Source organism: Mobula birostris, chromosome 3 (assembly GCF_030028105.1).
Source record: "Mobula birostris isolate sMobBir1 chromosome 3, sMobBir1.hap1, whole genome shotgun sequence".
Classification (NCBI taxonomy): Eukaryota; Metazoa; Chordata; class Chondrichthyes; order Myliobatiformes; family Myliobatidae; genus Mobula; species Mobula birostris.
The window spans coordinates 207,047,143-207,070,603 of NC_092372.1; the positions used below are offsets into that span (position 1 = coordinate 207,047,143).

Consider the following 23,461-nt stretch of genomic DNA (forward strand, 5'->3'; position numbering starts at 1 on the left):
GGTGAGAGTGTGGGGTGAACTGCCATTTGAAGTGGTGGATATGGGTTCAAATTTAAGAGAAGTTTGGATAGGAGAGGTATGGAGAGCTATGATCCAGGTGCAGGTCAATGGGACTAAGAGCAGTAGTTCAGCAAAAAACTAGATGGGCTGAAGGGCCTGTTTCTGTGCTGTAGTGCTTAATGACTCTAGGTCAAAACATTTCTCCAGTTCAATAAATGTAATTTAGAAATATTCTATAGATTCAAAATGTTTGCAAGTAAAATGCAAACACACTTTAAGATAATAAACTCGAGAGTATTTCAGAGGCACACCACAAAATATTCCTGTTTAGCGATAAGGAGAGTTTGGGCAAACTTGGGTTGTTTCCTCCTGAGTGTCTGTGGCTGATGGGAGACCTGATAGCAGTTGGTAAAATGATCAAAGGCAAAGCCAGGTTGAAAGCTTGGGCTGTTTTCTCAGGGTGGAAATGTCAAATACTACAGGGAATAGGTTTAAGGTGAGAGGGGGTAGGTTTACAGGAGATGTGCATAGCAAGATTGTTATACTGAATAGCAAATGACTGGTATATGGTGCCTGGAGATGTGCTGGAAGCAGATACAATAGAGACATTTAAGGGGCATTTGCAGTTAGTGGATGGGTATAGAGCGGTGTGCAGGCAAATGGGCTTTGTAGGAATTGACATCATTGTCAGCACAGATATTATGGGCTGAAGGGTCTGTCCCTGTTCTGTACTATTCTATATTCCATGTACCTCTGCAGTAATTCCCAATCATTACCTCCACTGTTCCTCAAATAGTTAAATTCTGTACAAAGCTTTGAACAAATTCTGATTTGCGAACAAAAAGCTGTTTGGCATAAACATGAAAGAAATTATACCATTAAATATTGAAGAACAGTTAAGTCCCAAATGGGGAACTTAATCAATCTTGATGTTAAGTTTTTTTTGAAACAAGGAGGGAATATAAACTAGTTCCATTATAATTTCATCCATTCGCATTCACGTTTGACAGATAATCATCAGAAGCCATTTCATCTTTGGTTCTGATTTAAGCATGTCTGCCCCTGTTGAATTCAGCTATGCCATTCTATGTGAGACCTCCTATTTCTTGTCCCTACCTATTTCTTGTCAGCTACTTCTCATTTATCATCTTTCTGAAGGCTGAGACACAAAAGTATTTTTCAGCAATTGCAGTTTCTTTTCTGTTTCCAGGAGTGATGTTTCTTCTTGAGCCAATAAATTTGTTTAAATAATAATTCTAAGCTGTGATTTTCTTTTCCACTGAGAGGTTCAAGAGTATTTGAAACTCAAAGGGCAGTGGAAGCAGGCTTCGAATATTTTTTAACCAGAAATGAAGAGATAGATGATAAAATATTAGAATTATGGTGAACATTTTGGGCCCCTTATCTAAGAAAAGATGTGCTAGTATTGGCAAAGGTCCAGAGGAAGTTCACAAGGATGATCCTGGGAATGAAAGGGTTAACATACGAGGAGCGTTTGATGGCCTTGGACCTGTTGCTCACTGGAGTTTAGAAGGATGAGGGGAAATGTCATTGAAAGCTCTGGGCATTGAAAGGCCTAGATAAAGTGGAGAGGAAGCTTCCTATAGTGGAGAAGCCTACAACCAGAGGGTACTGCCTCAGAGTACAAGAACAACCCTTTAGAACAGAGATGAGGAGAAATTTCTTTAGCCAGGGGGCAGTGAATCTGTGGAAACTTGCCGCAGACTGCTGTGCTGTGGGTATATTTAAAGTGGAGTTTGATAGGTTCTTGATTAGTAAGGGTGTCATAGGTTATGGAGATAAGAGAGGAGAATGGAGTTGAGTGGGAAAATAAATTAGCCATGATGGAATGGGGCAGCATATTCGAAGGAACAATTTGACTAATTCTGCTCCTGTCTCATTTTGGGGAGGGAGGGAAAGCAGCCAGATGTCTTGGTACATATTGGTACCAATGACATAGGAAGGAAAAGCAAAGAGCTCCTAAAAAGAGAATTTAGAGAGCTAGGTAGAAAGCTGAGAAGCAGGACCTCCCAGGCAGTAATTTCCAGATTGCTGCCTGTGCCACACGCCAGTGAGGGTAGAAACAGGATGACTGGGGGGATAAATGCGTGACTGAGAAGCTGGCGCAGGGGGCAGGTCTCCAGGTTCTTGGATTACTAGGGTCTCTGCTGGGGGCGGTATGACCTGTTCAAAAGTGACGGGTTGCACCTGAACCCGAGGGGGACCAATATTCTTGCGGGCAGGTTTGTTAGAGCTGTTGGGGAGGGTTTAAACTAATTTGGCAGGGGGGTGGGAACTGGAGTGAAGGGACTCACAATAGTACGGATGGTAAAAAAAATAAAGATAGCCTGCAGTCAGACTGTCAGGAAGGGCAGGCGGGTGATTGAACTTCGTTGCAGCCAACAGGCTGAGTATCAAAACATTAGGGATGCAGAATCAGAAAGGACAGCAAATACAGTACTCAAGGTGTTGTATCTAAATGCACGTAGTATAAGAAATAAGGTGGATAATCTTGTTGCACTATTACAGAATCGTGGCTGAAGGATGGTTGTAATGAGGAACTAAATGTCTAAAGTTACATGTGTGGGCACGTGGCCAAGTGGTTAAGGCATTGGACTAGCGACCTGAAGGTCGTGACTTCGAGCCCCAGCCGAGGGAACGTGTTGTGTCCTTGAGCAAGGCACTTAATCACACATTGCTCTGCGACAACACTGGTGTCAAGCTGTATGGGTCCTAATGCCCTTCCCTTGGACAACATTGGTGTCGTGGAGTGGGGAGACTTGCAGCATGGGCAACTGCTGGTCTTCCATACAACGTTGCTCAGGCCTGCGCCCTGGAGAATGAAGACTTTCCAGGCGCAGATCCATGGTCTCGCAAGACTAACGGATGCCTTTACTTTACCGTACATGTTATATCGAAGGGATAGGAAGGTAGGCAGAGGGTGTGGCTACTGGTAAAGAATGGCATCAAATCAGTAGAAAGATGTGACATAGGATTGGAAGATGTTGAGTCCTTGTGGGTTGAGTTAAGAAACTGCAAGGGTAAAAGCACCTTGATGGCAGTTAAATACAAGCCTCCCAACAGTGGCTGGGAGGTGGACCACAGGTTACAACAGGAAATAGAAAAAGCAAGTCAAAAGGGCAATGTTATGATAGTCATGGGAGATTTTAACATGCAGGTCGATTGGGAAAATCAGGTTGGTAATGGATCTCAAGAGAGTGAGTTTATTGAATACCTTAGAGATGACTTTTTAGAGCGGTTTGTCGTTGAGCCTACTAGGGAATCAGCTAAACTGGATTGGGTGTTATGTAATGAACCGGAGGCAATTAGGGAGCTTAAGGTAAAAAAACTCCCTTAGGAACCAGTGATCACAATATGATATATAATATGATATGTATATAATCCTAAAGGGATTGGACAGGCTAGATGCAGCAAGATTGTTCCCGATGTTGGGGAAGTCCAGAACGAGGGGTCACAGTTTGAGGATAAAGGGGAAGCCTTTTAGGACCGAGATTAGGAAAAACTTCTTCACACAGAGAGTGGTGAATCTGTGGAATTCTCTGCCACAGGAAACAGTTGAGGCCAGTTCATTGGCTATATTTAAGAGGGAGTTAGATATGGCCCTTGTGGCTAAAGGGATCAGGGGGTATGGAGGGAAGGCTGGTGCAGGGTTCTGAGTTGGATGATCAGCCATGATCATACCGAATGGCGGTGCAGGCTCGAAGGGCCAAATGGCCTACTCCTGCACCTATTTTTTATGTTTCTATGATTGTGTTCAACTTGAAATCTGATAGGGAGAAAGTAAAGTCTGAAGTAGCAGTATTTCAGTGGAGTAAGGGAAATTACAGTGGTATGAGAGAGGAGTTGGCCAAAGTAAATTGGAAGGAGCTGCTGACAGGAATGTCAGCAGAGCAGCAATGGCGTGCGTTTCTGGGAAAAATGAGGAAGGTGCAGGACATACGTGTTCCAAAAATGAAGAAATACTCAAACGGTAAAATAGTACAACCATGGCTGATGAAGGAAGTCAAAACTATTGTTAAAGCAAAAGAAAGGGTACACAACAAAGCAAAAATTAGTTGGAAGATAGAGGATTGGGAAGTTTTTACAAACCTACAGAGAGCAATTAAAATAATCACTAGGAGGGAAAAGGTGAAATATGAAAGCAAGCTAGCAAATAATATCAAAGTGGATAGTAAAAGCTTTTTCAAGTATGTCAAAATAAAAGAGAAATGAGAGTGGATATAGGACCGCCAGAAAATGAGGCAGGAGAAATAATAACGGGGGACAAGGAGATGACTGATGAACTGAAGGAGCATCTTGCATCAGTCTTCACTGTGGAAGACACTCGCGGTATGTCTGATGTTGCAGTGTGTGGAGGAAGGGAAGTGGGTGCAGTTACTATTACAAGAGAGAAGGTGCTCAAAAAGCTGAAAGGTCTAAAGGTACATATGTCACCCGGACTAGATGAACTGCACCCTAGGGATCTGAAAGAGGTAGCGTTAGAGATTTTGGTGGCATTAGAAATGATCTTCCAAAAATCACTGGACTCTGGCATGGTGCCAGAGGACTGGAAAATTGCAGACATTTCTTCACTCTTTAAGAAAGGAGAAAGGCAGCAGAAAGGAAATTATAGACCAGTTAGCCTGACCTCAGTGGTTGGAAAGATGTTAAGGATGAGGTGATGGAATACTTGGTGACACAGGACAAGATAGTACAAAGTCAGCATGGTTTCTTTCAGGGAAAATCCTGCCTGATGAACCTATTGCAATTCTTTGAGGAGATTACAAGCAGGACAGATAAAGGGGATTCAGTAGATGTTGTGTATTTGGACTTTCAGAAGGCCTTTGTCAAGGTGCCACACATGAGGCTGCTTAAGAGTCCATGGTATTACAGGAAAGTTACTAACATGGTTAGAGCATTGGCTGATTGGTAGGAGGCAGCGAGTGGCAATAAAAGGATCCTTTTCTGGTTGGCTGCCAGTAACTAGTGGAGTTCTGCAGGGGTCGGTGTTGGGACCACTTCTTTTTATGCTGTAAGTAAATGATTTTGATAATGGAATAGATGGCTTTGTTGGCAAGTTTTCAGATGATACAAAGATTGGTGGAGTGGCAGGTAGTGTTAAGGAAACAGGTAGGATGCAGGAGGATTAGACAGATTAGGAGCATGAGCAAGAAAGTGGCAAATAAAATACAATGTTGGAAAATGCATGGTCGTGCACTTTGGTAGTAGAAATAAATGTGCAGACTATTTTCTAAACGGGGAGAAAATCCAGAAATCTGAGATGGAGAGGGACTTGGGAGTTCTTGTGCAGAATGCCCTGTAGGTTAACTTGCTGCTTGAGTCAGTGGTGAGGAAGGCAAATGCCATGTTAGCATTCATTTCAAGAGGTCTAGAATACAAGAGCAAGGAAGTGATGCTGAGGCTTTAGAAGGCACTGGTGAGGCCTCACCTTGAGTATTGTGAACAGTTTGCTGGAATTCCGGAGGATGAGGGGGGATCTCATTGAAATCTTTTGAATGTTGAATGGCGAAGACAGAATAGATGTGGAAAGGATGTTTCCCATGGTGGGGGAGTCTAGGACAAGAGGGCATAGCCTCAGGATAGAGGGGCCCCCTTTCAAAACAGAGCTGCGGAGAAATTTCTTTAGCCAAAGGGTGGTGAATTTGTGGAATTTGTTGCCACAGGCAGCTGTGGAGGCCAGGTAATTGGGTGTATTTAAGGCAGAGGTTGATAGGTTTTTGATTGGACATGGCATCAAAAGTTACGGAGAGAAGACTGGGAACTGGGGTTGAGGAGGAGAAAAAAAGGATTAGCCATGATTGAATGATGGAGCAGACTTGATGGGCCAGATGGCCTAATTCTTCTCCTAAGTCTTATGGTCTTATCCATCTGGTCCTATACTAAGAAAGGGGTGTAAGATTGTTGAGGTAGGTGGTGGGAATACAGAGCTACAGAGCAACCATGATCTTGCTCAGTGGCTGAGAGGCTGTATAGCTCTACTCCAGTTCCTAATCTGCACGTCATGTGACTGAATGTGGTCACTGGCTCGTTCTTCGTTCTTTACAGCCAGTATCAGTCAGTACCCTCAAAAGTGAACTGAAAGAAAATAAATTACAGGACTCTGGGAAAGGGGCGGGGGTGGGGGGGGAGTTCAGATTTTGAATATTAATGCCCTTTGAGTCTGCAGTAATTCAGTTTGCTTAATATCAGAATCAGAATCAGGATTAATATTATTGGGTCACGATGGTGCAGTTGACCGACAGCAAAGTCCTGCAGACAGTTCACAAAACTACTTCTTTTTTGAAAAGTACTTTTACTGCTGTGTGCGATTGGAGCCTGTCGTCTACATTTTGATAATGTGTCTTTGGGCTGACTGAGTGATCTGGTGCTTTTGCTGCATTTGAGGGAATTTGGCGTGGTTGAGAGCGAGAGTGAGAACAGAGTATGTGGCCTCGTGGTGGAGCGTGAATAAACGCTTGCCGATTAAAGCATCAAGCAAGACTGAAATCAACAAGGATGAGAGCAGTGGGCAAGCAGGTGTTCAACGCCACCTGCCTGCGTTTGAGTGGTCTCCTTTCTCTCAGTCACAGTTGTCAGAGGAAGCTGCAGGACTCTTGGGTCTTGGGCAAGGTTTGATCAGCGTGGTTTGTGGATTGGGCTTGGTTTTAGAGAACTCGGCAGTTCACGTTATTTGTGTTTCTGGTTAAAACATTTTTATTGCTATTTTATGCGATTTTGATCAGGGCACTTCGACACGGACTGTCTCTGCAGTGTGCAGTTAATGAACGACACAGCACTAAATTGAACTGAACTTGACCATACTGAACATGCTGAGACTGTCTAATTACGCGATTTGTCCTTTTCCTCGTGCGTTGGGTGTTTGATGTTTTTCTTTGAATGGATTCCATGGTGATTCTTTGTTTCTTGGCCACCGGTAGAAAGAAGACTCTCAGGGTTGTATACTGTATACATACTTTGATAATAAATGTACTTGTTGTTGAGGCCTCCATTGGTCACAGTTGACCGTGGATGCTGTGCCCTAGCTGTCTGGATACGCAAGCTTGGGCAGTACGATATGGAGAGCAAACTGTTGCCCATGCAGCAAGCTCCCCTTTCTACGCATCTGATGGACCCAAAGGAACGGCAGAGACCGATACAGTTTGGTACCAGCAGCGTTGCAAGAGTTGCCAGTCAGCATTGAACTCAATGTAGGGCTGCCTTAGGGATTCTAGCTCCAGATCTTAGAACCATAGAACCATAGAAACTACAGCACAGAAACAGGCCTTTTGGCCCTTCTTGGCTGTGCCGAACCATTTTCTGCCTAGTCCCACTGACCTGCACCCGGACCATATCCCTCCATACACCTCCCATCCATGTATCTGTCCAATTTATTCTTAAATGTTAAAAAAGAACCTGCATTTACCACCTCGTCTGGCAGCTCATTCCATACTCCCACCACTCTCTGTGTGAAGAAGCCCCCCCTAATGTTCCCTTTAAACTTTTCCCCCTCACCCTTAACCCATGTCCTCTGGTTTTTTTCTCCCCTTGCCTCAGTGGAAAAAGCCTGCTTGCATTCACTCTATCTATACCCATCATAATTTTATATACCTCTATCAGATCTCCCCTCATTCTTCTACGCTCCAGGGAATAAAGTCCTAACCTATTCAACCTTTCTCTGTAACTGAGTTTCTCAAGTCCGGCAACATCCTTGTAAACCTTCTCTGCACTCTTTCAACCTTATTTATATCCTTCCTGTAACTTGGTGACCAAAACTGAACACAATACTCCAGATTCGGCCTCACCAATGCCCTATACAACCTCATCATAACATTCCAGCTCTTATACTCAATACTTTGATTAATAAAGGTCAATGTGCCAAAAGCTCTCTTTACGACCCTATCTACCTGTGACGCCACTTTTAGGGAATTTTGTATCTGTATTCCCAGATCCCTCTGTTCTACTGCACTCCTCGGTGCCTTACCATTAACCCTGTATGTTCTACGTTGGTTTGCCCTTCCAATGTGCAATACCTCACACTTGTCAGTATTAAACTCCATCTGCCACTTTTCAGCCCATTTTTCCAGCTGGTCCAAGTCCCTCTGCAGGCTCTGAAAACCTTCCTCACTGTCTACTACACCTCCAATCTTTGTATCATCAGCAAATTTGTTGATCCAACTTACCACATTATCATCCAGATCATTGATATAGATGACAAATAACAATGGACCCAGCACTGATCCCTGTGGCACACCACTAGTCACAGGCCTCCACTCGGAGAAGCAATTCTCTACTACCGCTCTTTGGTTTCTACCATCGAGCCAATGTCTAATCCAATTTACCACCTCTCCATGTATACCGAGCGACTGAATTTTCCTAACTAACCTCCCATGCGGGACCTTGTCAAAGGCCTTACTGAAGTCCATGTAGACAATATCCACTGCCTTCCCTTCATCCACTTTCCCGGTAACCTCGTCGAAAAACACCAATAGATTGGTCAAACATGACCTACCACGCACAAAGCCATGTTGACTCTCCCTAATAAGTCCCTGTCTATCCAAATGCTTGTAGATTCTGTCTCTTAGTACTCCCTCCAATAACTTACCTACTACCGACGTTAAACTTACCGGCCTATAATTTCCCTGGTTACTTTTCGATCCTTTTTTAAACAATGGAGCAACATGAGCCACTCTCCAATCCTCCGGCACTTCACCTGTAGACAGCGACATTTTAAATATTTCTGCCAGGGCCCCTGCAATTTCAACACTAGTCTCCTTCAAGGTCCGAGGGAACACCCTGTCAGGTCCCAGGGATTTATCGACTTTAATTTTCCTCAAGACAGCAAGCACCTCCTCCTTTTCAATCTGTACGGTTTCCATGATCTCACTACTTGTTTCCCTTAACTCCATAGACTTCATGCCAGTTTCCTTAGTAAATACAGACGCAAAAAACCTATTTAAGATCTCCCCCATTTCCTTTGGTTCCACATGTAGCCGACCACTCTGATCTTCAAGAGGACCAATTTTATCCCTTACAATCCTTTTGCTCTTAATATACCTGTAAAAGCTCTTTGGATTATCCTTAACTTTGACTGCCAAGGCAACCTCATGTCTTCTTTTAGCCCTCCTGATTTCTTTCTAAAGTATTTTCTTGCACTTCTTATACTCCTCAAGCACCTTATTTACTCCCTGTTTCCTATACATGTTTCCTATAACTCCCTCTTCTTCTTTATCAGAGTTGCAATATCCCTTGAGAACCAAGGTTCCTTATTCCTATTCACTTTGCCTTTAATGCTGACAGGAACGTACAAACTCTGCACTCTCAAAATTTCTCCTTTGAAGGCTTCCCACCTACCGATCACACCTTTGCCAGAGAACAACCTGTCCCAATCCACGCTTTTTAGATCCTTTCTCATTTCTTCAAATTTGGCCTTCTTCCAGTTCAGAACCTCAACCCTAGGACCAGATCTATACTTGTCCATGATCAAGTGTCCACTTACCCTTGGGTTTTACCCCTGAAGCCTTCCCCATGAGTGTGTTTATCTCCAAGGCAGCAGAGGTTTGAGATCAGTACTAGGAGATATGATGTGGCGGATCAGTACTTGGAGCTATGATGTGGTGGCCATTACAGAGACTTGGATGGCTCAGTGACAGAAATGGTTACTTCAAGTGCCGGGTTTTAGATGTTGCAGAAAGGACAGGGAGGAGGGAGGCAAAAGAGGTGGGGACGTGGCACTGTTGATCAGAGATAGTGTCACGGCTGCAGAAAAGGTGAACGCCATGGAGGGATAGTCTATGGAGTCTCTGTGGGTGGAGGTTAGGAAGGGGGTCAATAACTTTACTAGGTGTTTTTTATAGGCCGCCCAGTAGTAACAGGGATATCGAGGAGCAGATAGAGAAACAGATCCTGGAAAGGTGTAATAATAACAGAGTTGTCATGTGGGAGATTTTAGTTTCCCAAATACCGATTGGCATCTCCCTAGAGCGAGGGGTTTAGATGGGGTGGAGTTTATTAGGTGTGTTCAGGAAGGTTTCTTGACACAATATGTAGATAAGCCTACAAGAGGAGAGGCTGTAGTTGATTTGGTATTGGGAAATGAACCTGGTCAGGTGTCAAATCTCTCAGTGGGAGAGCACTTTGGAGATGGTGATCATAATTCTGTCTCCTTTACAATAGCATTGAAGAGAGATAGGAACAGACAAGTTAGAAAAGCATTTAATTAGAGTAAGGGGAATTATGAGGCTATCAGGTAGGAAATTGGAGGCTTAAATTGGAAACAGATGTTCTTAGGGAAAAGTAGGGAAGAAATGTGGCAAATATGTGCTGTAGCTTTTGGAAAGCATCAAGTTCGATAAGTCGCTGGGACCGAATGAGATGTATCCCAGGCTACTGTGGGAGGCGAGGGAAGAGATTACTGAGCCTCTGGTGATGATCTTTACATCATCAATGGGGACGGGAGAGGTTCCGGAGGATTGGAGGGTTGCGAATGTTGTTCCTCTATTCAAGAAAGGGAGCAGAGATAGCCCAGGAAATTATAGACCAGTGAGTCTTACCTCAGTGGTTGGTAAGTTGATGGAGAAGATCCTGAGAGGCAGGATTTATGAACATTTGGAGAGGTATAATATGACTAGTAGTCAGCATGGCTTTGTCAAGGGCAGGTCGTGCCTTACAAGCCTGATTGAAGTTTTTGAGGATGTGACTAAACACATTGATGAAGGAAGAGCAGTAGATGTAGTGTATATGGATTTCAGTAAGGCATTTGATAAGGTACCCCATACAAGGCTTATTGAGAAAGTAAAGAGGCATGAGATCCAAGGGGGCATTGCTTTGTGGATCCAGAACTGGCTTGCCCACAGAAGGCAAAGAGTGGTTGTAGATGGGTCATATTCTGCATGGAGGTCAGTCACCAGTGGGGTGCCTCAGGGATCTGTTCTTGGACCCTTACTCTTCGTGATTTTTATAAATGACCTGGATGAGGAAGTGGAGGGATGGGTTAGTAAGTTTGCTGATGACACAAAGGTTGGAGGTGCTGTGGATAGTGTGGAGGGCTGTCAGAGGTTACAGCGGAACAGTGATAGGATGCAAAATTGGGCTGAGAAGTGGCAGATGGAGTTCAACCCAGATAAGTGTGAAGTGGTTCATTTTGGTAGGTCAAATATGATGGCAGAATATAGTATTAATGGTAAGACTCTTGGCAGTGTAGAGGATTAGAGGGATCTTGGGGTCCAAGTCCATTGGACACTCAAAGCTGCTGCACAGGTTGACTCTGTGGTTAAGAAGGTGTACGGTGTATTGGCCTTCATCAATCGTGGAATTGAACTTGGGAACCGAGAGGTAATATTGCAGCTATATAGGACCCTGGTCAGACCACACTTGGAGTACTGTGCTCAGTTTTGGTCACCTCACTACAGGAAGGACGTGGAAGGCATAGAAAGGATGCAGAGGAGATTTACAAGGATGTTGCCTGGATTAGGGAGCATGCCTTATGAGAATAGGTTGAGTGAACTCGGCCTTTTCTCCTTGGAGCGACGGAGGATGAGAGGTGACCTGATAGAGGTGTAAGATGATGAGAGGCATTGATCGCGTGGATAGTCAGAGGCTTTTTTCCAGGGCTGAAGTCGTTGCCACAAGAGGACACAGGGTTAAGGTGCTGGGGAGTAGGTACAGAGGAGACCTCAGGGGTAAGTTTTTTACATAGAGATTGGTGAGTGCGCGGAATGGGCTGCCGGCAATGGTGGTCGAGGAGGATACGATAGGGTCTTTTAAGAGACATTTAGATAGATACATGGAGCTTAGTAAAATAGAGGGCTATGGGTAAGCCTAGTAATTGCTTAGGTAGGGACATGTTCGGCACAACTTTGTGGGCCGAAAGGCCTGTATTGTGCTGTAGGTTTTCTATGCTCTGTGTTCGATCAGAGTTTTCCTTCTCCTGCCAACCATGGCTGACGAGCCCCATCTGTCTGAAGTGACTGGTTTTATTGTGCCAGAAACCTGCCTGTGCCCCTTCTCCTGCCAGTAGAAATGGTTCTGCCAGGCTAAGCCATACATAAAGGCCAGGAGCTGGACTTGCTTATCGGAGGTTACTTGAGGTGCACATCATTGGGAGCATTGAATAGGTAGTGAGAGCCTGTCCCCATTACCACCCCTGACTGTAATCACCTTAAGGAATCAAATGTACTTAGAATCTCAGAAATTTGGTGTTTTCTGGTAGCAGTACAAAATACTATAAATTACAATTAGAAATATAAAATACATATAAGAAAAAAATAAATTAAGTAAGTCGTGCAAAAAGAGAGCAAAAAATATTGAGGTTGTGTTCATGGGTTAGTTAATTATCCATTCAGAAATCTGACCGTGGATGAGAAGTAGCTGCTTCTAAAAGCTTGTGAGTGAGTCTTCAGGCTCCTGTATCTCCTCTCTGATGGTTGCAATGCAAAGAGGGCACATCCCGGGTGATGGGGATTCTTAATGATGGATGTCGAATGAATGAATATCTATTTTATGTATCATAATAACAGTTCTACGGTACTGTGCAAAAGTCTTATTCACATACTGTATATACATAAAGCAAGGCTAATAACTTTTGTACAGTACTCTATTTGTCAATGTAGAGTGGAGAGTAAGTTTCTAAACCTGGCAGAACCAGAGTGTTGGGAATGGTGAGGGCAGAATACCGCGGGAGGTGTGTGGGACAGGTGGTAGAGAAGGAATGCCAGGGGCTGGGGGGTGTGGTGCAGGTGTGGACACACCCAGCCCTGAGACACCAGGCAGGTCATTTAATTACAAAGAATTGGTTTATTGATCATTACAGCTTCCCGCTCCATCCCTTCTTCCTTTCCCTTTTCCCAACCATGTTTCCCTTGTCCCTGACCCCTTCCACTCTCAGTCCACATAGAGAACCTTCTCAGAATCAGGTTTATCATCACTTACATATATAACGATTTTTTTGTGGCAGCAATACAGTGCGACACATATAATTGCTATAGTACTGTACAACAGTATTAGGTACTCTAGCTATATATACATGTGTGAGTGTGTGCTTAAGACTCTGTGTGTGTGTGTGTGTGTGTGTGTGTGTGTGTGTGTGTGTGTGTGTGTGTGTTTGTGCGCGCGCACGCGCCCTGAAAAATGTGAGCAAATATTGTCACAATATAATCACAATAATTGTTGAGTGGTTTTCCTTGTCAAGTTATGGGAAAAAATTCATTGTGTGTCCGTAAGGAGACAGACTAAACATTTTAAAACCACAAACACAAGGAAGGCTGGAAATTCAAGCAACGCACACAAAAAATGCTGGTGAATGCAGCAGGCCGGGCAGCATCTACAGGAAGGGATACAGTCGACGTTTCAGACTGAGTCCCTTCGTACCTCTTCCTATAGATGCTGCCTGGCCTGCTGCGTTCACCAGCATTTTTTGTGTGTGTTGTAGACTAAACATTTTGCTACTTTTATATAAGATGATCAAACTTGGTGAAGGTACTGACATGTGGCACTGTACATCTCTTCTGTTGCATCTTCCACCCACCAAGCCCTATTAGCTGACTGTCAAGAGACTAGATGGATGTCTTGATTCTATCTCACCTCAATCCTGCCTCTAGCGAAGACAAGAGCTGCTTGAAACATTAAGAAATAGACACAGTACTAGTCCAAATGGCTCCTTGAGCCTTCTCCCGGCCATTCAATCAAATCTACAATCTCTCACCTTGATTTGTCCAGAAATTATAGTCATACCCTTGTAACTGCACAGAAAGGATCCATTTGGCTTTGTGTTCTATGCTAGTACTCTGCAGAGTCATTGCATCAGCCGCATTCGCTCTCTACCCCTCTCGTCCTGTACCCTTGCTGACACTGAGTTCCAGGTCATTACTGCTGTCAATGAAAATAAAATTTTTCCTCATTTCCTCTCTGCATCCTTTGTCAAAAATTTCAAATCTTGAACCATTCGCAACTGGGAACGGCATCTCACTATCAGCCCCGGCTAAGCCCTGCATGATTGGGTTCAGCTCTGCCAAATCCCTTGACTTTCATAGACACAAGAGATTCTGCAGATATTGGAAATCTTGAACAACACAGACACAATGCTGGAGGAACTCAGCAGATCAGACAGCATCAATGGAACGTCGATCATTTATTTACCGCTGTAGTTGCTGCTTCATCTCTTGAGTTAGATCATAAGACCATAAGATATAGGGGCAGAACTACACCATTTGGCCAATCAACTCTGCTCTGCCATTCCATCATGGCTGATCTATTATCCCTCTCAACCCCATTCTCCTGCCTTTTCCATGTAACCTTTGATGTTGTGACCATTCAAGAATCCATCAACCTCCACTGCAAGTATACCCAATAACTTGGCCATCACAGACGTCTGTGACAATGAATTCCACAGATTCACCACCATCTGGCTAAATAAATTCCTCTTTATCTCTGTTCTAAAGGGATGTCCTTCTATTCTGAGGCTTTGCTCTCTGGCTCTACACTTTCCCACTACTGGAAATATCCTCCCTACCTAGGCCTTTCAAGAGTCAGTAGGCTTCATCCACCATTTTGCGTGTGCTGATCTGAACCTTCATTAGTGCTAGGAGAACAATCCTTGATTCTGAAATCTAATTTTATCACTAAAACCCCTCATTCAATTACTTTCAACAATAATAAACTTGAACTCAAGCTTGAACGTTCAAGTAAAGGCACAGATGGATCAAAACCTGAGAAGCAAGGGGATAGAATATTATCATGGGCCGGTGGGAATGCAGAGTTGAGGTTACAATCAAATCAAAGACTTCTTACCTTAAAGCACTGAGCGCTTCTGGTGAAGGCACACTGCAGTGCCACTGGAAAATGAGTTCCAGGATCTCGTCACAGTGACAACGGAGATCTGGCAAAATATTTCCGAATCAGGATGGAAGCAACTTGGAGTACATTACTACAGTATTCTACAAAAGCATTAGGCACCCTAGCTATATATATAGATATATATATATATATATATATATGTGCCTGAGACGCTTGTATATGCTTCCCTCCATCCACCCTCACCTGCTCCCAATCCTTAACAAACCTATAAGGAGTTTGGAGTGATGCGGCAGTGTTCCCGAATACCTGCTGTCTGCATCCTGCTCCTATATTTGGAAGATCTCACTGCTCCCCGGAGAGGGCAATTCAAGAGACTCAATGCCTTCTCAATTAAGAAGGTTCTTCACATCTCAGTCCTGTACGACTCAGTCCTTTCTTGATAGCAGGACCATTTATTCTACAATCTCCAGCCAGGCTAAACAGCCTTCACCTTTTGAAACCCGATAAGAATTTTACATCTATGTTGTTAATGGGATGTGGAGACGAGCTTGTTATGAGTGTCAAAGAGTCATAAAGAGATATTGGCCCTTCAAGTCACCAAGTCCACACTGACTATTGATCACCCATTTGCATTCATCCTATATTTCTCCTATATTTTTATTCTCCCCATTTTCTGATCAGTATGCTTCTTCGTTTCACTTACACATGTGGGGCATTGGTGGCAGCCATGTGACCTACCTACCTACACACGCATGGGATGTGAGAGGAAACCTGAACACCTGGAGGATATTCATAGAGTCACGGGGGTTAGAGCATAAAGAAACAAGGAAGACTTGATAACATTATATTGGCTGTGCAGAGGATTTCAGAGAACAGCTTTTTACGCAGTTGACATCTGGAACTCTGTCAAAAGAAGTGGTGGAATCAAAGGCAGTCATTATGTTTCAATGACATTTGAACAGGCTTTTGAATAGGTAATGCATAGGATTTTACAGATCTAGGCGTAGCAGAGACTCTGTGGGGCGCGCTGGAATCCATACTGGATTGGAGGCTGACCCTTTGAGTCAGTGCTGCTCCCCAGTATTTGCTTGGTGGAAGAACAAATTACTCCAGGCCAACTTACCATCAATCTACAGTCATGCCACCCGAGGACTCGGGCTATACTACTTTTTCTTCTTTGTAACTGAATGCTTTTTTCTGAAATCATAACCATAGGTGCTATTTGTGGTATGTTCAGTTGGTAATGTGTTTTGCACCTTGGCCATAGAGGAACGCTGTTTCGATTCGCTATGTTCATGTATGGTTGAATGACAATTTAACTTTAACTTTAACTTGAACTTAAACAAATCTGCAACCACCACTTCCGTTGCCAGCTCGTTCCTCATTTGCACCACACCCTGAGTGAAGAAGTTCCCCCTCAGGTTCTTTTTAAATGAGCGATATCTGTTCACTATTCATATGCCACACAGTTTTAGTACTCAATTTTTTTTTATTTTATGAATTCTTGATCTGTATTCTTTGCCAGACATCCCTAATTGCCTCTGTAAATGTGATAGAGAATTGTCTTAGAAACAGCACAACACAGGCCCTTCGGCCTACAAAGCTGTGCCGAACATGCACTTACTTTAGAAATTACCCATAGCCCTCTATTTTCCTAAGCCCCATGTACCTATCAAGAGTCTCTTAAAAGACCCTTATGTCTTCTTGAACTCCCATAGTCCTTCTGGTGAAGCTGCTCCCATTGTACTGTTGGGTAGGGAGTTCCAGGATTTAGACCCAGTGACAATCTAGAATATATTTCTAAGTCAGGACAGTATGTTTCTTGGAGGAGAGTACATAGTTAGTTGTATTGCTCAGTGCTTGCTGCTGTTGTTACTCTTATTGCAGTGGTGGTAGGTTTGGAAGGTGCTCTCTGACTGCACGTGGTACATGGATAGGAGAGGTTTCGAAGGCTATGGGCCAAACATGGGCAGCACTAGCTGTCTGGGAAACACGGCTGATGTGGATGAGTTTGTTGTGAAACGAACAAAGTCACAATAGAAACACTGAAGCTAGTGGATTATAAAAATGTTTTATTCAAGAAAAATGAGCAGCAGGCATCATATTAAGACCCTTTCGGAGGAAGAAGACTGTTCAACCCAATATTACATGGCATTTTGTATGCTAAAAATCCAAGGACAATTCAATAGTTACAATGTATCTACAATGCTTCCCTTAAATTACATATAATTTTCACACCTCCTTCCTCCCACTCACCCTTCAGACACCCAAAATGAATGTTAATCAGCATTGTATGGTTTTCAATTAACTCGTGTCCACAGCTCGAGGAAACTATTGTCCAGGGCTGCAGTTTAAATTTAATCTCCAATCCATGTTCAGTTCTAAAGATTGGTTGCTGAAGTTAATAGTTTGCTATATGTCCTAAATCTAAAATAATGACCTAACAGAGTTAGGCTGAAGGGCATGTTCCTATGCTATATGACTCTATGATTTGAGTGGTAAGAGGCACAAAAATGATGTTGAATGTGGTTAGTGGTTAGAGTCTCTCTTTGGCATTACTTGGCATTTTTGTTGAGCAATGCAGGCATGTATTATGAAGACACAGAAGACTGAAGATGCTGGAATCTGGAGTAAAAAGTTAAACTGCTGCAAGATCCCAGAGGGTCAGGCAGCATCTGTAAAAGCAAAGGCATGGTCGACCTTTCGGACCAAGACCCTACATCTGAAATGTCAACAAAACCCTTTGCCTCCAAGGATGCTACCTGACTTGTTACATACACCTGTTAGGGTGCATTCTTCAGATACCTTATAAGGTAACTGTAGCCTTTAGCCAGGAGCAGATGTCATCAGGTGATTGCCAACCTTCACCGAGTGTTTCAACCCTTAACCATGACACTCTCCAGTTGGTGGGCCGACAGTGGTGGCCAAATCACTGCCCATCTGCTCCTGGCTTCCAGCTTCCCTCCTCTCGCCTACTCCAAATCCAACAACAGGCTCGTTCTGCCTCTTCCCCCATCCTACGAGCTGCTTGTTTTTTCGCTCCTTTCGTCCAGGCCCAGAGCTGACAACAACTGCCATGCTGATTTGGCTGGGAAACCTCTGCAGCCAGTCTCCACAGGGAACAACCATGCATGCCATCCCTTGTCTTTACACTCCTGCACTAAGGGTTGGTACTTCAAGGCCTTTCTTTTGTGGGCCTCTTCCCATCCCTCCTCCCACGGCACAGTCAGCTCAACCAGAATTATTTTCCTGTTTTCAGTTGACCACAGTACAATGTCCGAGCATAGTGCAGCCTCCTTCCCACATTGACCCTCATCTCCCAGGACCTGGCCGTTAGCAACAAATTGGGCTTTGGTTGTTTGGCTATGAAAGGCCTGGCTCCCCCTTTGATGAAGATGACGGCCTTCCTCAAATCTGTGCCAGCCGTCCTCTTCTTGCATCTCTCCTGCTCTAGTGAGTCAGCAAGAGCCAGAAGCACCTTATCATGGCGCCACCTATACCATCCTTGAGTTAGAGCTGTTTTACACCCGGACAGTATATGAGCCAGTGTCCCCTTTTGACCACAGAGCTTACAGTTTGGGTCCTTTCTCATCCCCCATATTGGGCTCTTCCAACATTTTCATTCTGTTGCAGACATCTCCTGGTTTAATTTTTAATGAATTGGAAGTGGAATTGATGATTGTGTCATTGTCAGCAACCTTCTCCATCTCTGGCATTATTTTGGGCATAACATCATTGATGAAGGAACAATTATACAAAATAGAGCTTATTTTAATCACTTGATCTTGTTGATGATTTATTAATAGGTCATATATCTTTTTTGAAGAAACAGGAACAGGATATTCTCCCATAAGGCATAATTGCAAAATTAGACCATTCGGCCTATCGGCTCTGTTCTGCCATTTCATCATTGCTTGATTTGTTGTCCCACTCAACCCTATTCTCCTGCCTTCTCCCTATAATCTTTGATACCCTGACTAATCAAGGACCTATCAACCTCTGCTTTAAAAATACCCAATGGCTTGGCCTCCAGAGCTGCCTGTGATAAAAAAAATTCCACAGATTCATCATCCAGTTGCTGTAGAAATTCCTCCTCATCTCTGTAATAAAGGGCCATCCTTCTGTTCTGTGACTGTGTCTTCTGGTCCTAGATTCCACAACTATAGGAAATGTCCTCTCCACATTTCCTCTGTCTAGGCCTTTCAATACTCAATAGGTTTCCTACTCCTTCTTCTAAATTGCAGCGAGTAAAGGCCCAGAGCCATGAAACACTCCTCATATGTTAACCCTTCCATTTCCAGGATCATTCTCGTGAACCTCCTCTGGACTGTCCAATGCCAGTACATCTTTTCTTAGATAAGAGGCCCAAAAGTACTCACAACACTCCAAGCGTGGTCTGACTAATACCTTATAAAGCCTCAGCATTAGATACTTGATTCTAGTCCTCTTGAAATGAATGCTGATATTGCATTTGCCTTCTTTACTAGCCCTCAAATCTACTTTGGTATTTGGAGCAGAGAATCGCACAACAGATCTGATGAAAATACTCTATATAAGCCCATTTCCACCATTTTTCATTTGATCCCATTGCTCTACTATTCTTCATCCAACAATATCAATAACCTTATCCACCTCCCAAACTGGTAGTTATTATGCATCCTCTAAGGCAAGACTAAAGGATTAAAAAACTCCTTCCTGGTGAATAAAATGCTTTGGAATGAGGCAGTATCAGACCCATGACTCATTATTTGCTAAGTGAGCCGGTCTGTTGTGTTTTACGATATGCCGTGACCTTCTCAGTCAATTAATGCTGAACTGTTGCAACTCATTGCTTGAACGTCACTTGCATTTTAACTCTTGTGACTGCTAATTCTTAATTGTTTAGGGCTACAAAGCAACAGATGGCAAGCGAGGAAAATTATGAAGGGGCAGAAGATGGTGACCTGCAAAGATTCAAGTCCCTACATCAATATCTTCAGTTGCTCAGCGCTTTATCCCAGCCTGATAATCCCATGCCATCTCATAAGACCAGAACTGACAAGGTTAGTATTGATTTTCCTTATTCCATTTTAAAATGGTCAGTAATATATAAATGCCCTTGACAGTTACTTCCACAGAAAACTAAAGCAAGTTACAATATATAGCGGCAATGATTCTTTTTAATGGAAGGAATTGTACACCTTACTGTTGTCTTGGGAAGAGGGCAGAGCATCAGAAAATCAAACTTCAGCAGGTCTGATTACACCTTCAGAGAGAGAAAGAGTTCACATTTCAGGTTGACAAACGTTCCTCTGAGCTGGAAGAAGTCAGAGATGGATCACATTTCCAGAAAGTTCAGTCAGAGAAGGAAACCAGAAGGAATGTTCATAGGACCATAAGACTTCGGAGCAGAATTAGGCCATTCAGTCCATTGAGTCTGCTGCAGCTTTTCATCATGGCTGATTTATTATCCATCCCTAACTCCATTCTCCTGTCTTCTCCCTGTAATCTTTGACACCCTTACTAATCAACCTCTGCTTTAAATATACCCAATGACCTGGCCTCCACAGCCATCCTTGGCAATGAATTCCACGGATTCACTGCCCTCTGGCTAGAGAAATTCCTCTTCATCTCAGTTCTAAAGGCATGACCTTACATTCTGAGGCTGTGCCTGTGGCAGGGCAGACGCCAGCAGAGATTAAAAGACAACATTCGTAACGGTACGAAATGGTACAAAATGGCACACAGATGTTGGCTTTCTGAAATAAAACCAGAGGATGCAGGAAATATTAAACAGGTTGGGCAACAAATAGGTAGAGAGAATGCCCACATTTCAGGCCAAATATCTTTCAACAGATCTGAGAACTTCTATCCTGATGGTGAAACTAGGGAAACAAAAGATGAAAAGATACAAGTGGAAGGGCAGGTGTATAAAATCATGAGGGGCATGGAGAGACTGAATGCACTCAGCCCTTTTCCCAGGATTGGAGAATAGTCATAGTCATACTTTATTGATCCCCGGGGAAATTGGTTTTCATTACAGTTGCACCATAAATAATAAATAGTAATAAAACCATAAATAGTTAAATAGTAATATGTAAATTATGCCAGTAAATTATGAAATAGATCCATGACCAGCCTATTGGCTCAGGGTGTCTGACCCTCCAAGGGAGGAGTTGTAAAGTTTGATGGCCATAGGCAGGAATGACTTCCTATGACGCTCTGTGCTGCATCTTGGAGGAATGAGTCTCTGGCTGAATGTACTCCTGTGCCCACCCAGTACATTATGTAGTGGATAGGAGATGTTGTCCAAGATGGCATGCAACTTAGACAGCATCCTCTTTTCAGACACCACCGTGAGAGAGTCCAGTTCCATCCCCACAACATCACTGGCCTTACGAATGAATTTGTTGATTCTGTTGGTGTCTGCTACCCTCAGCCTGCCGCCCCAGCACACAACAGCAAACATGATAGCACTGGCCACCACAGACTCGTAGAACTAAACGGCACAGGTGTAAAGTGAGAAGGGAAAAATTGAGCAGCAACTTTTTGTACACAAAGAGGAAGTGGTAGAGGCAGGTATAATAACAACTTTTAAGAGATAATTGGACAGGTGCATTACTAGGAAAGATACAGCGGGATATAGAATAATTGCAGACAAATAGGTCTAGCAGAGTTGAGAGTCTTGAATACTACCAGCTCTTATAAATTTAAATCAAGTGACATAGGCAACAGCAGGGCTTCACTTCCAGATGTGCTCAATGCCTTCTGTGACAGTCAAAACATGGAGGAACCATCAGAATCTCCCACATCCCCCAATGATCCTATGATTTCAGTCTTTGAGGCCAACGTGCGAGCAGCCTTCAGGAGGGTGAACACACATTCAGCCCAGATGGGGTACTTGGCCAAGTACTAACAATCTGTGCTGATGAACTGGCTGCAGTGTTCACTGAGAACTTTAACCTATCGCTTCAGCAGTCTGAGGTACCCACCTGCTTCAAGCAGGTTTCACCTATACTGGTGCCCAGGAAGAGCATGGTGACCTACCTCATTCACTATCCCCAGTAACACTTACATCCACAATGATGAAGTGTTTTTAAGAGGCTAGTGATGAAGTATATCAACTCCTGCCTGTGAAGTAACTTGGATCCACCCCAATTTGCCTGTCGGAGCAACAGGTCCACAGCAGATGCCATCTCATTGGCCCTTCACTCAACCCTGGAACATCTGGACAGCAAAGGTGCAAACATCAGGATGTCCTTTATCAGCATTCAATACCATCACCTCCTCAAAACTAACCAATAAGCCCCAAGACCTTGGCCTCAAGACCACTTTGTGCAATTGGATCTTCAATTTCCTCACTTGCAGACCTTAGTCAATTTGGATGGGCAACAACATCTGATTTCCATCAGCACCACAAGTCTGTGTGCTTAGCCCCCTGCTTTACTCGCTTTACGCTTATGAACATGTGGCTAAGCACAGATCGAAAGCCTTATTCAAGTTTGATGATGACACCATTGTCGTAGGCCAGATCAAAGATGGTGATGAATCAGCATATTGGAGGGAGATTGAAAATCTGGCTGAATGGTAACATAACAACAACATCTTACTCAATGTCAGCAAGACCAAGGAGCTGATTATTGAGTTCAGGAAAAGAAAACAAGAGTCCATGTGTTATGGTTATTATTCTACAGATTTATTGAGTGTGCCCAGAAGAAAATGCATCTCAGGGTTGTATATGGTGACATATATGTACTTCGATAATAAACTGACTTTAAACTTTGAAATTTACTTTGAATCTTGATCAGCATGGACCAATTAGACTAAAAGGTCTGTTTTTGTGCTGTCTGTCTCTATGACCAAGTGCTTTATCTTTGTGTTCTTCCTTTCTTCACTTTATTGGAGTGATCTGAATGTAAAATCCTTATGTGTTTTTTTCTGCAACTTTCTCCACTTTGGGTCTGAAGTACATGTGGTAACCCCGCAATCCTGTCTATCTTCAGAAGCAAAATACTGTGAAATTAGAAATCTGAGTTAAAATACAAAGTGTTAGAAATACTCAAGCAAGTTGGACTTTGGAAAAGCATAATTAACATCTTAGATTTATGTCCTTCAGTCAGAAATTATTTGGATGAAAGTTCTCCGACCTGAAACATTTCCCCAGTATTTCTCCATTTTCACAAAGTCACAATCAGAAAAGAAAGAGAAGCTGGAAATTTAAGGCAAAAGTAGAAAATGCTGGAAATAATCAGCAGGTAAAGCAGCATCTGTGTAATGATGAACAGAATCAGACTGGACACCCTAAAGATTTGTGGTCAACAACTTCTCAAAGACAAGGAGGAAATGAGACATTGTGGCCTGTGAACAAGGCAAAACAGACAGAAAGCAATCACACTGGAGATCAGACCAGCCTGAAATGTAGATGCTGTGTCTTTTCCACAGATGCGGCTTGACTTGATGAGCACAGTATATCCAATATTGTCCATTTTTATTATTCTCTGCAGATGCTACCTGACCCACTGAGTGTTTCCAGTATTTTTATATTTACTTACTGTCGTGATCTGTGCTTGTTGAACTTGGAGACCTTGAAAGGTTTCTGGAAGCTTTTGTCTCTCATTTACCTATCTTCCCTTTATCCAAAATTTAAAGGTTTTATGCATTATTTCTACTGAATAGAATTCAAGTCAGAATC

General features: G+C 43.3%; 1 protein-coding gene across 2 annotated transcripts in view; it reads left to right on the forward strand.

Moving 5' to 3' along the window:
* ptprn2 (protein tyrosine phosphatase receptor type N2) overlaps positions 1–23,461 on the forward strand; it is a 1,029,064-nt gene that overhangs the window by 357,990 nt on the left and 647,613 nt on the right. For both annotated transcript variants that reach the window (XM_072254029.1, XM_072254030.1), the window contains exon 5: positions 19,676–19,832. In XM_072254029.1, coding sequence (XP_072110130.1) covers positions 19,676–19,832 — 157 coding nt within the window. The remainder of the gene's footprint in view (positions 1–19,675; positions 19,833–23,461) is intronic.